Genomic DNA, 15,650 nt, shown 5'->3' with positions numbered 1-15,650 from the left:
GTCAACTGTAACAAAATTGGCCAAACAATGTAATCTTGCAATGAAAATGGACACTTGTGATGGAAAGTACAAGTATGAATGGAAAGAGTAATTTGAGTCGATTGAAATGGACGTGAATGAAATTGAATTGAAGACTTGATTGATTATCCAATGAACCAAACACAAGACACCAATACCTTAACCAAGGAAATGAATGATATGGTTTTGAAACTAGTTGAATAGAAAAAAAGCCAATGGGTGAGCTATCAAGAGTGGAAATGATCATATGAAATGATTAGATGGAATGATAGGACTTGAAATGGATCAAATCCAACCAATGAAATCTCATATGAACCAAAGACAAAAGGCCTTGACTAGAGCTTGAACAAACCAATGCACCATACACAAAAGAATAGTGATGTCCCATATGAAATTAGGGTTAAAAGTATCCACAAGAAGGAAAAGTCCCATATTAGGGTTTTGCTTCACCAAGAAACGACAAATGAATCATCAACTCCAAGCACACACACAAGGACCAAATGTGCCATCAATTAGGGCTTTGATTGATTGAGCAACCTTAAGTTTCTAGGAAACCCTAGCTTCCACAAAGTGCAAACAACCATGCTTTTAATCAAAGATACTTGTCCTCTTGTATTAAACCAATGCTTATGGAAATGAAATGATTAACCATGAAGATATGCACATGATTAGGGTTGTTGACCTAGATGATCATTGTGAATGGTAGGGTAAATTTTGAGGTATGATAGTTGCCTCTATTTAATCTTCTCGGACATGCATGTATGGATAGCAATGACTCCCGGACATTCGAGGTAGGAGGGAATTAAATACAAAAATATCGAAAAATTTATCCACCAAGAAAAAATGTAATGTAATGTGAAGATATGTTTTAATGAATTTCTTCACTGGGATATGGGATGAATGAGTTAGGTTCTGTATAGGGCAGCTGTTTGGAATTAGCTTGAAATATCTGTGGGGAAATGGGTAGTTGTGAAAGAAAGGTTAGACATGCATGAAGTATGCAATATGCTAATGCAGTATGATTGATCTTCTTTCTCTTTTCTATCTTTCTCTTTTCCTTCTTTCTTTTTCGTTTTTTTATTTTCTTTTTCTTTTTTGGTCTGCCTCCATTGACAAGCTTTGGCATGTACTGATAATTGAGGTATTCCCTCAGGATTTCGCGAAGGTTAAATATTATGTATTTGCGAAAGGCAAGTACTAAATAATATAGAGGTAAACTGAAATTTTCTGCAAAAGGCAGAGGAAACGTCTTACAAAAGGCAAGCACAACTTAACTGGTAAATGATTTAATTTCGTGCCATAAAAGGTAGAGAAGACGCGCAAAAGGAAAGCAAAAGGGTGTAATATTTCCTCATGCAACAGGCAGACGAGGAAATCTCAGCAAAAGGATAAGAAAGCACACGAATGTGAATGTAATCTCGCATGCAAAAGGCAGTGATCACCTTTTAACAAAAGATTAAGAAGAAAGATGAAAGTGAAGGACGACTTCACTGAGGATATGGTTTCTCGTATAAAAGGTAACAACGACTCCTTAGTAAGAGAAACGAGAACTTCTTATCAAACAGATGGGTTTCTCATGCAAAAGGTGATGGGAAGCTCCTTGACAAAATGTCAAAAAGAAAGCTAGGAGTGAAATTCTCATACAAAAGGTAGTGAGAACTCCTCGACAAAAAGGTTATTGGGGATTGAAATTTCTCATACAAAAGGTAATGAGAAAAAATTATTAACAAAAGGTTAAGGAGAAAACTAGAAGGGATTTCTCATACAAAAGGTAATGAGAAAACTCCTTAGCAAAAGGATAAGAAGACACATGGAGGTGGAAATGGTTTCTCATGCGAAAGGCAATGAGAAAACTTCTTAACGAAAGGTTAAGAAGACAGTTTAAAGGGATTTCTCATGTGAAAGGAAATGAGAAAACTTCTCAACAAAAGGTTAAGAAGGAAGCTGGAAGGGTTTTCTCATACAAAAGGTATTGAGAAAAAACTTATCAACAAAAGGTTAAGAAGACGCATGAAGATGGAAATAATTTCTCATGCGAAAGGCAATGAGAAAACTTCTCAACAAAAGGTTAAGAAGGAAGCTGGAATGAGTTGGCGTTTTCATGCGAAAGGCAGGGATAATTTCTTAGCAAAAGGCTAGGAATACTCGTGAAGTAAATAGCAAATGCAATATTTTATGCAAAAGGAAATAAGGGTATCTCTCGTGCAAAAGGCGGAGAGGGCTTGCAAAAGGCAAATACAGGATGAGGTAATTCTCTTGTACAAAAGTTACAAGGGACTTACAACAAGTAGGTGATCAAGGAAATTACCATGCAAAAGGCAGGGGATACTTGCAAATTGAGATGGAATTCCTCGTGCAAAAGGTCGGGGGTACTTACAAAAGGTAAGTGAGGAATAAAAGGGTTTTCCTCTGCAAAAGGCAGAAGGTGCTCACAAAAGGTAACCTGAAAGAGTACTTCCCATGCAAAAGGTAGGGGGAACTTACAAAAGATAAGTGAAAGAGAGACGTCTCATGCAAAAGGCAGGGGATTTACAAAAGGTAAGCTGAAATATAGACTTCTCATGCAAAAGGCAGGGGAACTTACAAAAGGTAAGTGAAAGAGAGACTTCCCATGCAAAAGGCATGTGGAACTTACAAAATATGGCTACCACTCTGGGACTCACCAAACCCACGTCGAGTACTTCGAAGTAATCAAGAATGGAGTAAGTCAGTTATACAGTCTCTTATCTTGTGCTCAAGGTGAAAAGTTTTGTCAAGAATAAATTTCTCGTGCAAAAGGCAACAAGGACTTACAAAAGGTAAGTGAAGAGACATGACTTCGTGCAAAAGGGAGCAAACTTTTTTCCATGCAAAAGGCAAGGAAAAACTTGCAAAAGGAAAAGGGATACTCACAAAAGGTAAGCAACTGAAAAACGGTCACAATTATTTGCAAAAGGTAAAATAAAAGGTTTGAATATGATTTTCTAGGTGAAACCTAGACTTTAAAAGGATTTTCCAGACAAATATGGGCTATGTCATGCTCTGATAGATGGGGACTTTGTGATAGGCACGAAAACCTCATTATGTCCCGCATGCGCAATAGAGAGGATGAAGTTCTCGACCAATGGTTACCCAAACCCCGGGACTCACCAAACCTACATCAAGTGTCTCAAAAAAGAGACAACGGGGAGACTTACAAAAGGTAAGCACCGAGACGTGATTTCGTGCAAAAGGCCACAAAATAAACTCACAAAAGGTAAGTTGTCTCACTAAAATCTTCTCCATGCAAAAGGCAGGGAGAGCTGACACAAAGCAAAAGGGACTTACAAAAGGTAAGTGACTAACGAAATGTCAAAATGTACTTACAAAAGGCAACATGAAGAAGAGATATTTCGGAAACCCGCCAGGAATGCTACTCAAGAGCTTCATGATAATATTGTCAGATGGGGAAGAAGAATTGTCTCAAAGGAGAATTCTTTTATGCTTTCGAGAAAGACTTTCATGCAGTTATGCATGTTTGATTCTACATGGTGTAATGCTCCATCTCGATGGAATATGATATGCGTTTCATGATGCAATAATATGCAATGAACAATTGCTTATGCAAGATGATGATGCAATTTATGCAATGGTTTGAGGGTCTACAGATGCCCCAAGTTTAGGTCTGGTATGGTGGACACCAAAGGAGATTGCTTGGTTACAAGGCTTCTGGTTAACAGGGTATGGGTGTGTCTAGCATGACTTCCCAACATCCTGGTTCTTGGTACTGCTGGAGGATGAACCTGGTATGAACCTTCAGATGCCCCAAGCTTAATCTGAGCAAGTAAATTGTAAGTGATTATTACGGCGAATGACGATTCTCGTGATCTCTTAGGTTAAATGACCTTCATGATCTCATGTCTTTAGACACTGTATGCAACAATTGGGTGTCGTGGTTGTCCCTTCATACACTTTAAGATCAACGTAGAAATCAAGTTTTCTTTCAGTGCTTTTATTGTTATTCCCGAAATTTTCAATGCACTATTTATTAGAAATAATAGTCACATTTCGTAAACAAGTAGAAAAAGTAAAACGAGGAGCACTTTGGAGTGAAAAATAAATTTTATTGATTGAAAATTGGCCTGTGAATGAGCGATTACATAAGGAAGCAATTCCTAAAAGAGGCAATTGCGAAAAAAAAACATAGAAACAAATTGGCAATGTGAAAATCTCGGATTCCCATTGAATTTCAATTTTGCTATAGCCTTTATGTCTTATAGATCCTTGTACTCTGCTTCTGATGAGAGTGACTGGATTGATCCCTTCCGTTCGAGATTTCCACTAATGGAATAATGGATTCACAGATCCTTGGCAGCGCATAATCTATTGTCATCAAAATCCCTAACTTTTGTATACAATGCTCTTTCGGATTTTCAATCTACTGCGATACCCTTTTTTGCCTAATTTTCCCCTTAGGATGTGTGTGCAAGTGGGCGTGTGTTTGTGTGTGTGTGTATGTGCACGTGTGTGTATGTGTGTATGTGCATGTATATATGTGTGAGTGTGTGTGTTTGTGTTTTTTTGTGTGTATGTGTGTGTGTGCGTGTGTGTGTGTGAGGGTTCAAGGAACAGATCGACGATCTTATAGTTAAGTGAAATCGATACCTGGAGGATAACTTTGTTACCTTTTCTTCGTGAGATACTTTCAAACAAACTTCATTTTCTACGTTGGACGAAGATTCTTTAAAGATTCTACCTGAGGTTGACTCTTCAAGATTCCTCCTTGATATTAAATCTTTATTATTTATAGAGACTTTCTTGTCCTTTATTCTCTCAAAGATTCTACTAGATGAAGTTCTTTCACATCCTTTTTTAGATAAAGTTCTTTCATTCTCACTCGCATATTATTCATCATTTTTTCTTATTAATTTCTGCGTTGAATGTTAACCTTACATGTCTGCCAACTTCGTTACATCAGAAATATCGCTCTACCATAACAAGACATAACTTCATTCCATCATCTTTCATTTCTAATTATTTAATTTTTTTAATATATATAGTAATATCTGAATTAACATGCGGAACTTGATTGTATCTTGTGAATTTGAGTTGGACAAAATAATTGTGGCTACTATGGTCCATGAGAAACCACGACACACCTCATTCATAATCTCTTATGAGAGCATCTCTCATCCTACTTCAAATGTGTTGTCCTCGTTTGTCTTTTCCTTTTTCTATCTTTGTATTTGATTATATCGAAGAACACATATAATATCTTTTTAATAAATTCTCGTTGCTCTTCTTCATAACAAATTATCTATTTTGCTCTTATTCTTCATAACAAATTGTCTATTAAAGATAATATCTTTGTTTCATCTTTCTTCATAACAAACTATTGTCTATTGAAGATGTTATATTTGTTTCATCTCTCTTAAGGTGTCATCCACACCTGCTAACTTTTTTTTTACCAAACCACACCTGCTAACTTAAATCATTTAGGTTTGTTTTAAATGTACAATTTGTGGTTCCCAACTCTCTTTGGCTTATGAGACGGTGTAATGATAGAAAATAATTTATAGTTAATGTATCGAGAACTTTTCTCCCACATTTTTTTATAAACTTAATATGCTCTGCAAATAATTATGAAAAGTAATCTTTCAAATCAAAAATTAAATTCAAACTCAAACTCAAAATCTCTAATTAAGTTGAAATAGATTTTTGTCATCTCATTCGGTTTAATGTCATTTTAGCTGTGCAAATTAATATTTTAATGCTGGTGTAAAAGTCGAAAATCAGGTCAATACCCGACTTCTCTCTTATTCCCCTTTCTCACAGCGCGATCTCGGGCGGTCTGGTTGAAGCGGCCACCCACCACACAAGAAGTAAGAGGCAGAGTGCTGTTTGAAAACGCGAGAGATGAAGAGGTAGAGAAAATACAGATAACAACGAAGAAGATGAAGTGGTGGGAAAATATATGGATAAAAATATATAATAGTGTTAAATTTAATGCATTGAAAAGAAAACCAAACAATAGTATTAAATTTAATTCATTGGAAAAAGTCTTTAAAATCACATGTGTACATTTGTGTAGGGAGTGGATGGAGTACCTTTCCTCTTAGGCATCTTTGATAATTTTAGGTTAAATACGACATATATAAATCAATATAATAAAATATATAGATGAGAGATAATACTCCCTCTTTCCTAAAATAAGAATCTTTTTACCTAACAAAATTTGTCACAAAATAATAGTCTTTTTATGTTTTTAATGTATCATTAATTAATTTTTATCAACTTTATCCCTAATAAATATTATCTACACTATTTTTAAACTATTACATCATTCTATACATTTATAACAACCAATTAATTATTTAATAATTTTTTTTTTAATCCATATACAACAACCTTATTTTTATTTTAAGACGTAGAGAATATTTATTGGAGTGAAAAAGGAACAAAGTCACCAACGGTAAGGGGCTTTAAAGGTATAGAATCCCAACCCCAGCTGTATAATATATTGCAACAGTTAAGACTTTTAATTTTAAATTTATTATAAAATAATGATTATTTAATTTATTTAATATCATAATTTAAAAATTGTTTTATTCATTTATGATAATTTTTATGTATGTGTATATAATTTTTTAATTCGTAAAAAAAATAATTTATCCCACTATTCAATTTTCGAAGTCGACCGCTCCGTTATAAGAGATTAATAAATATGCTTCTCCCATTCAATTATAACTTGAAAAAAAGGGTTAAGGATTTCAGCAAAGAAAGCAAACTCAGTGGGCATAAGTGAAGGGATAAGAAAACTGAACTATTCACATTATATATAAATTAAATAGGATCGCATGGGATGTACAAGAACTATCATGTATGAAGATTATTAAGTCTCTACGGTCATATATTTCACAGTGCTTCCAGAAATAGTTTGTCTATACAAAATAAACCATCTCCAAAAGTCTAGAGTTAGTTGAACCAGTGCCGCAATATTCTTTCCATCACAAACTAACAATGCCTCGGCGCACAGCAATGTCTTCAGATCACAGCCAGAAAGTCCTCAGGTTGGGATCATCAATATCAACCTGTGTGTCAGAACTCGTGTCACAAAATTTTTAACAAGTAATTGATAGCTAAAAGCTAGCAAGATCTGATGGATACCTGATCATCAAAACCGGCAGGAATCTCAAATTCGATCCCAGAAGCATCAGCAAGATCCTCCATTGTCTTATCCTGCGATCCTCAAAAGTATAAAACATGAATTATCAAATAATGTCTTAATACTAGGGCTGTTATCAGCTATCGCCTTAGCCCTTTCCATGATTTTCCCCTGTCCGAAGGATACATCGTTTGAAGAAGGGAAAGTAAAAAAAAAGTAAAAGAAAATTACCTGCTCATGCAGATCAAGAGCATTGTTCTCCACTTGGATGGACAAGTTGTCAATAACTGCTTCAGCAGATTCGAGCATATACTGTAATCATATTATAACTACTCAATAAAATGACATAATGTTCAACATTGGATTTTAAAAAATCAGGTATGTTCTTGAAACAACAACACTTTGAGATCCCAATAAAAATATTAGAATGCCAAAAGACTAGACAGAATTATCATCATCATCCACATGGGGCTAAAGACAGTAATTAAGCATGAAATACACTAATCCAAAAACTTGCATTCTTGGTAACATGAATTGGACTCAATTTTCTGGAAGAAACTAACTAATTGACTGGCGGCTCCTGATAGAAAATGAATGGAAGAGAAAAAGAAAACTAAACTTGAGTTGAGAACTTCATATTATGAGACTTAGGTATGCTCAAGTGATATCTGCTTCATTTAGTTGAGTTTTACAAACAAATTTTAAGAGGCCACAGAAAATATGTTATTACATATTTTGAGTTCTGCAAAAGTCGATCAGATTGTTATTTTTTGCATATTTCAATTATCTAATCTATTCAATGTATTGAATTACATAATCCCGTGCAAGCAAGCAAACAAGTCAAATTTCCCCATAATAGCCTTGAGGCTAGTTTAATTTATTTAACTCAGAAAATATAATGATTACACTAATACAAACCTGCTCATCTATCATCTCAGGAGTTTTTGTTTCCCGGAGGCTTTCCTTTATTTCCTGGGGATTAAAAGCACCATAACAACATAAAATTAGCATTAGTATCAGAATCCAGACATGCAAACAAGAGTACTCAACTATTTGAATAAAAATCAGCAAATGATAGATTGGAAAAACAAAACATTTGTGTCATGGACCCTCAAGGAAAACAATATATTGACATGGGGTTGCGCTACTCTTCCGGGTATTCTGAACACCCGTAAAAGAGACTGGAAAAAGATAAAGGGACACAACCAATGTCACAAGAAAATAAGAAGTAAGAGAAACAGCTACATCTTTTGTACCAACAAAATTGTTCATTAGTTTCAGAAGAAAAGTTCAAGAGAAAAAGATACCTCCTTGTCCTGCGCTGCACATGAATTTTCTGGCTCTGTTGTTGAAGGCTTTAGGTCAGTTGAAGTATCCTAAAAATAAAAGGAATACTATTAGCCTTGAAATTCCAAGCATCTTTAGTTGAGAACAAGTCATGTCAACAAACTTCAAATTGGTGACCACTAGCGGATTACACTAATTTTCATTGGATGGATTACACACTAATTTTCATTGGACTTGAGCAAGTAATCCAAACAAAAAAGGTAGAAAATAGACAGAAGTTGTTTCTAAGTATTGGGAAGATCACAAGTCCCACATTGGTTAAAGATAGAGCCTTAAAAGAGTTTATACAAAGTGACACCCGTCATCTTATAAGTCGGTTTTGTAAGGATGAGTTAGATCAAACTCTAATATGGTATCAAAGTCTATCGATTGGACCATAGACCGCCCACCATTTATATCCACGCATGCACCGTTTATAAACATACTGCAACTATTTTTCAAAGGAACAAGTTCATATATAACATTCGAATATATGCTGGTTGGATTCGGATCATCGCATGTGAGATCATCACATGATCGATTCAATTGATGAGACGTTTGATGTTTCTTTTTCATCAAATGGTACAGCCATGTGATGTTAGAACCCAAGAAGATCCAAAATCCTGGTTACACACAAACATGATCTGGGCCTGGTAATATGAATGGCAGACATGCCCTGGATATTCTTGTAATGTAGGATGAATAACATATTATCTTGGTTATTTTCTAACAGATGAATCCAGTGACAACATGCAAAATGAAAAATATACCAATTCATTCTGTTCAAAAGCAATCCTTCCTGCTCTGTTGAGATCTCTCAGCGTTCCCTTCATATTAACAAACCGTACAAATGAAGATCAGTAATTGGCAAGATGGGAATATGAACTTTGATGATACTACAAGGGACAAAAGCTCTTGTTTAAGCCATGGATTCTAGTTTGTATAAAATAAAGGTAAAAAAAAACTATACAAAAATGAGAGATGATGTAACACCTAGTTCTGGAGCACAACAGTTGCAATAATTAATGACAAAAATATAATCCTAAGCTAAGCTAATAAAAAGATAGTAAGTACTAAGTACCTTATTTGCCCACGTCAGCCCACAGGCATTGCATAGAGATCTTGGACCAGCCGGTCCTCGGCGCATTACTGGAGTAGACTTCTCACCAATTCCACAATGCTGACATCTACGCTCACTTGAAAATGGCAGAGATGCAACAAAACAATAGCCGTGTTAGCATATATATTTATAACTTTAACTGAAAAGGTAAATATTATTGATCCTTAACTTTCAAACAAATTATATAACTTTGTAACTCACGTAGATTTTGGGCAAGGTGTACCATTGTTAGAATCCTGGTTTTCAGCCGGAGAACTGTACTCTTCCTTCAATGATGAAAACTGTCCATTCTTCCGTTGCATTCTATTAGATAAATTAATATCATCAATCTCAAAAGCATCCAATGTTGAGACGACAGGCATATCATGTTGGCGTCTAAAGTAAAAACTCCAAAAAGAAATCCAGAAATCCCACATATTTTAATGCCGTGCAAGATAGGAACAACAAACATTTAGAGACATAATGCTACATTCCTAATTACCAAGATAGACTTTATTCAACATCAATACAAGCTTAGTAGTGAAGCAGTAGCACGAATGTGAACCAACTACTTGCTAAATCTCAAATTAGCTGATGACAAATATGTATTTTTTACCGGTTTCAAATTTCCAAATGATTGTAATTGCCACACCAATTTACAATACAAAAGAAGAAAATATGAAACAACAATGTCAACAAGAAAACATCAAATGGATCCCAACTACCTCTGAGCAACCTCTTTACGGCAAGTGTACCGAATTTTCTTCTCAAAACATCTGTCTTTTCGTTTTTCACGGAACCTAACAAGTGACTCAAATCTCCGCGAAAGCTTTGAATTACGCGAAGGATCATTTATTCCCTGCATACATAAGTTTAAAAAACTCTTAATAACATGTTAAGAAGCCATTAGTACTGAAATGCATCTTTTCGAAATGAAATACCCAAATGTCGTGATAGTTTTGCTGCACCAAAAAGTCAGCGGTGGGGATGCTATTGGGTGTCTCCTGCCCTCCTAAGAGTAACAATACAGCCTGCACCTACATTTCAGTATAAAGGGGTGATGAAAGGCTGATTACAAGGTCTTCTCCATTAACTATGATGATGAATTGAAGGTAAAAGGAACCTTTTGTGGCGTAACGGAAGGGAAAACATAGACCTCGCCTTCAAAGGAAATGGTGAGTTCACTGGCACGTGTAACAATGGGGTGAGGTTGTTCACCTTCATCAGAAAGCGAAGCTCCATTGGAACAGTGTGGCATTAACCCATCCTCACGTGAATTCGCTATTTCCATTACTGAAGCATCAGTGATCACTGACTTGGTCGAGAAAAATTGAGTGGGTTTGGGATGGGAAAACCCTAGAGTAGAGAATATAATATGGAGATAAGTGAATTAGAAAAAACATAAGTTGAATGAAAATGGAAAGAAAAATTGAGTTGTGGTGTGGTGTTTCCTAGACAAAGAGTCAAGGGAAGACTGCCTTACACACACGCACGCATTTCAATAACAATTTCAAATCTTTTCTTTGCAGTCTCTCGTGGGTTACTACTCCTTTTAACGACCAACTACTAGTAAATTTTATTTGCTTATGCATATATAAATTTAAAATAAATTATTTAATTATAAAATAAATAATGATTATATTTTTTCAATTGTATTAAATAATTATATAATTTTTTTTGAGAGATTGGGAAAGAAGAAAAAAAATAAAATGTTGATATTTAAAATTAAGAATTTTGTCTTTTAAATAAGGACAATTGAATAAAATAAAATAGGTATTACGATAATAATGACTAATAAAATATAGCATTTTATTATCGTATTTATATATTAATTTTTTTTGTCCGTAGTATCCATCAACTATCTAAAAATTTAAAAATACAAAAATAATTTAGAGAAATACTTTAAAATAAAAATAATAATCAACAATAGTTATAATATAAATTAATTTCTCCAATAAAAAACATTAGATAGAATTATAAAATAAATCTCTTTAAAATTCTTAAGATTTTGTAAAAAATATTATTGCGTGACTTGTTCCAAGCATCTTATTCTTTTATAATCATCTAATGTTTTATATCTAGATAAATGAATGAAAATATGAATAAAAAAAATTTATGTGATGAAGTTTTCAATGTCTAATCAGAAACAATATTGGTCAAATCAAGATTTTTGACTATATTTTGGTCATGAAATAATTCAATCTCACGCTTATCCCAACCTAAAATAATAACATTAATCCAACCAAAAACTTATAAATTAACTTATCCTTTCATATTTTATTATGTCGGATTAGAGAACACAAATTTGAAATCACATCATAAAAAAGAAAAATACAATGGGTAAATTGAAAAAGTAAATTAAAAACATTATAAAAAATCAAACAGCAAACAGGAACACGTTGATCACGTTTATTCAGGTTTAAACAGTTCAAAGTTATTGGAGACCTAATGTTCACACAAACTACGTCATCTCCTTCACCTTTTCATCCTAAGTCCGAAAAACATGTCCATATCCCTGATTCCTCCTAAACAATCTTAATCGAAGAAGTATATACAAGAACCCTAAGTCTTATATTTAAAACTAAATCCCTAACCTTTAGAATCAAAGCCCTATAGGTTAGGGCTTTGATTCCCTTAATCCTTCTCTACACCATGGTAACCAGCATGAGGTGAATTGTTGAAGAAAAGTAGAAGCACTCACCGGAGAAGATGTCGGAAATCAGGTACAAATCTTTGAATCTACGAATCTTCTTCCTCTTTGTCTAATTCTTCTTCTTCTTTCTTCTTTTGAGACTTCTTCTGTGTTTCTGTGTGAATTGTGTGTTGAGAGATCGTATGAATGAAGAGAATTCGAGAGGGAAGTGTGAGCTCGAGTTTGCGTGAGAGAGTGGTGAATTATTGGATGAATGAATAACGATTGAACTCTGAGTGAATGAATGATATGAATTGTTTTTATAGGAGGGAGGATTAATAGAGAAATCTAACTCTGCTAAATAGTTAGTTCATAATGTGAATGAAAAGAAATTAGGGGTGAAAACAGTGTTGATTAGTTAGGTTAGTTATTTTTATCTGATTCAATTAGAGTGAATGATTTAGCTATAACTGAGTTTTGTGAAGGAGTTGAAATGAGCTAATTCAAATTCTATTAATGGAAAAAATGTTCAGTTATATTTGTTTTGTTGTCACTGATTTGGAATGGAAATGTTAGTTAACTGATGTTAATTAGTTAGATGAAAATGGAAATGGTTGTTAGTGAAAGTTAGTTGGTGTTTGCTCGTTTGATGTTAATTAATTGGTTAATGGGGATGCTAAGTTCAGCTAAAATGTTAATTGGTCTGCTCAATTTCACTCTGCTGCTATGAGGTAAGTTGTTTGCTCGATTATTATTGATTAATCTGTGGGATGGAATAACTAATTTGATTTATTTTGGATGCCCTGCTGCTGAACTGCTATGCCTTGAATTTGGCCTGTTATTGTACTGTTTCTCGATTTGCTTGATCTATGTTGTTAACTCTTGGGTGGTAGCTATTGCAGGAGGTTGTTGCATTGGTTTGATAGGTTTGTTGGATGTTTGTAATAACCTGCATGATTTTTAGTTGTTGATGTTGGCATTGTGGTTGTTGGATTGTTGTTATGCTATTTGTTGTGGAAATGCTAGTGGTTATGGACTATGAAGGCTTGCTGAAATGATATGGCTTGAAGGAAAATTGCGATCCAAAACGCAACGGAAATTAAAAAATTCTTCTTTATAGATCCTTACGAATGAGCATGATCAGTGATAGACATTGTTATCTCTTGTGGCGATTGAAACCTTTGATGCAAATCTAAGGAGTGATCACGAGCGTTGAATGGTGATAACGCATCTACTCAGTCCATACTAACAGATTCCTTCAGTCTCAGTGCTAGCTGCTATGTATGAAGGCTTTGAGTGAGTGAGTGAGTGAGAGAGAGAGGGGGAGAGAGAGAGAGAGAGAGAGAGAGAGAGAGAGAAACGAAATTTCATCTAATGAAATGCTTCTGAATAGAACCACTTGTGTAGGCTGCAAGCTAAAAAACCCACTTAAGTGTATGTGGCCCATATCTTATGATATACCAGAAATCACTTAAGCGTGTGGTACCTTACCGTATTTCATATTCTATTTAAGTGCATTGTACCTTACGATGTTCTATAATTCACTTAAGTGAATCGTAGCTTACAGTGTTCCTTATTTACTCTATCTCTCATCAATCTTTTCTTTTGTGTGTGATCCTGTAGGTTTTTGAGACATTGACAATTATATTAAATCACATATTTAACATAATAAGCAGTGAGCGGTATCTAGCAACACATCATTGCTACCCAAGACACGAAAATGTCATGTGATTTGACAAATCCCTTTTTCTGATAATACTTGTGTGTACAATTATCCTTTTTGCCATTGTGTCTATACTAAACACAATGCATAGACCGTGTCATCCTTGTCCAGTTCAATATTGAACCCTTAGACATTTATCCTATTACGCAGGATGGGCAAATTCCATCTAGGTCACTCAAGTCTCTCAACATGTTTCGTGGAGTATCCATCAACTGTATTTAGGGTCATCCAGTTACGAACAATATTTGATCAACAATAAGGCACTCGACTCTACGTCTAGGGTTCATAGTGGTTTCAGGTCGAAGGGTGGTATACACCACTATCACCATGAGAATAACTTATGATACTTTACATAACATTCTATGTAGTATTCTCATAGCGGGTCAATCCAGTATAAATATTACTCCTAATATTCATACTTATGTTTAAGACTTGATAACTCCTTATCCATAACCCATGAGATGTGATCATTGTAAGAACAAAAATAGTTCTACAATAGATTCCATGATTTTGATGATAACAAAGGATGAAACCAAAAGTGGTACCCTAACGAAAAGTTTCTAAGTGTGCAGGGTTCTAAAGAAAGAAGAAACAAATCTGATGATGTCATCAGATGCAAAACAAGATCAGATACAAAATCTCAAGTATCGGAAGCATCTAAAGAGGAATCTCATTCAAGAAGCTCTAACTCTGGACAAAACTGCAAGTATCAGAAGCATCTGTATATGAAGTAAAGTCTAGAAGCTCTGACTCTGAACATATGCCTTCTGCAAACTCTGAAGTTTTCAGCGCCATCTGAACATTCAAGAGATAACATCAGAAGCAAGTTTCTCCAGATACACAAAGACTCTAATCAGAATTGTTAATCATGATGAAGTAACGTTTAAGCCAAGTTAAAGCTCTGCAAATGGATTTCCTCAATTAGAAAGAGACGTTAATCTCCACTTCCAAGAGAAAAGATACTAATTGTGGTAAGTAGTCACTTCCAAGAGAAAAAGTCTAATGCAGAAGCTATTAATAGAATGGCGTAATTACATCTCAATATCCAACAGATTCAACGCTACTTCAACTCTACTTCAACTCCTATAAATAGAGAAGAAATCTCATTCAGTAAAAACGAAGAAATCACTAGCCAAAACTATACTGAAATTATATCACGCTCAAGAAAAACATCTTTGTTCTTCAAAGATTTTTCACTAAGCTTTTGCTTATCAAGTGAAAAATTTGTTCTTAAGTTTGTAATATTTGCTTTCTTAGAAGCACTCTAGATTACACATCTTATATCTATTTTTATTTGATTTCCTCAAGTGACTCTTTGTAGTCTGTAGACTTGAGAGGACTAAGAGATTTTTTTTTCTCTTAGGGGTTGTTTGTAATCTTTCAAGATTAGTGGATTAAGTCCTTGTTGAAGGCGAAATCACCTTGGCCGGGTGGACTGGAGTAGCTTTGTGTTATAAGCGAACCAGTATAAAATCATTGTGTGATTTTTATTATTGCAAAAGCGCTTATTTTTTTCAAACAATTCAAACCCCCCTTTCTTGTTTTTCTCACCTTCAATTGGTATCAGAGCTCCGGCTCTGTTATTGATTTTCAAATCAAACACTTAACCGTGTAGAGAGATCCAGTGCGAGAAAAACAATGGCCCACTCAAATGAGAAAGATTCTTACAATGCCAAGCCTCCTGTTTTTGATGGAGAAAAGTTTGATTACTGGAAAGATAGAATCGAAA

At 34.6% G+C, this 15,650-nt stretch overlaps 1 protein-coding gene across 1 annotated transcript; it reads right to left on the bottom strand.

Moving 5' to 3' along the window:
• Positions 1 to 6,786: 6,786 nt before the first annotated feature.
• Positions 6,787 to 11,094, bottom strand: LOC127106498 (GATA transcription factor 19). The gene is made up of 11 exons (XM_051043782.1): positions 10,690 to 11,094; positions 10,508 to 10,603; positions 10,292 to 10,425; positions 9,789 to 9,890; positions 9,549 to 9,663; positions 9,238 to 9,294; positions 8,449 to 8,517; positions 8,060 to 8,113; positions 7,373 to 7,453; positions 7,144 to 7,215; positions 6,787 to 7,067 (listed from the first exon to the last, which is right to left on the bottom strand). The coding sequence occupies exons 1-11, from the start codon at positions 10,855 to 10,857 to the stop codon at positions 7,026 to 7,028; spliced, it is 990 nt and encodes a 329-aa protein (XP_050899739.1). The 5' UTR covers positions 10,858 to 11,094; the 3' UTR covers positions 6,787 to 7,025.
• Positions 11,095 to 15,650: the final 4,556 nt, after the last annotated feature.

Source organism: Lathyrus oleraceus, chromosome 7, assembly GCF_024323335.1.
Source record: "Lathyrus oleraceus cultivar Zhongwan6 chromosome 7, CAAS_Psat_ZW6_1.0, whole genome shotgun sequence".
NCBI classification, from domain to species: Eukaryota; Viridiplantae; Streptophyta; class Magnoliopsida; order Fabales; family Fabaceae; genus Lathyrus; species Lathyrus oleraceus.
This window is presented reverse-complemented; position numbering and strand designations above follow the sequence as displayed.

What these genes read in the sequence shown, in the direction of transcription:
- LOC127106498 (XM_051043782.1), bottom strand. Translation starts at nt 10,857, where the DNA reads ATGGAAATAGCGAATTCACGTGAGGATGGGTTAATGCCACACTGTTCC. An exon ending in AAAACTATCACGACATTTGG is followed by an intron (nt 10,426 to 10,507) that starts GTATTTCATTTC and finishes TTATGTATGCAG; the next exon opens with GGAATAAATGATCCTTCGCG. An exon ending in CTTTTGAACAGAATGAATTG is followed by an intron (nt 8,518 to 9,237) that starts GTATATTTTTCA and finishes TTTTATTTTTAG; the next exon opens with GATACTTCAACTGACCTAAA.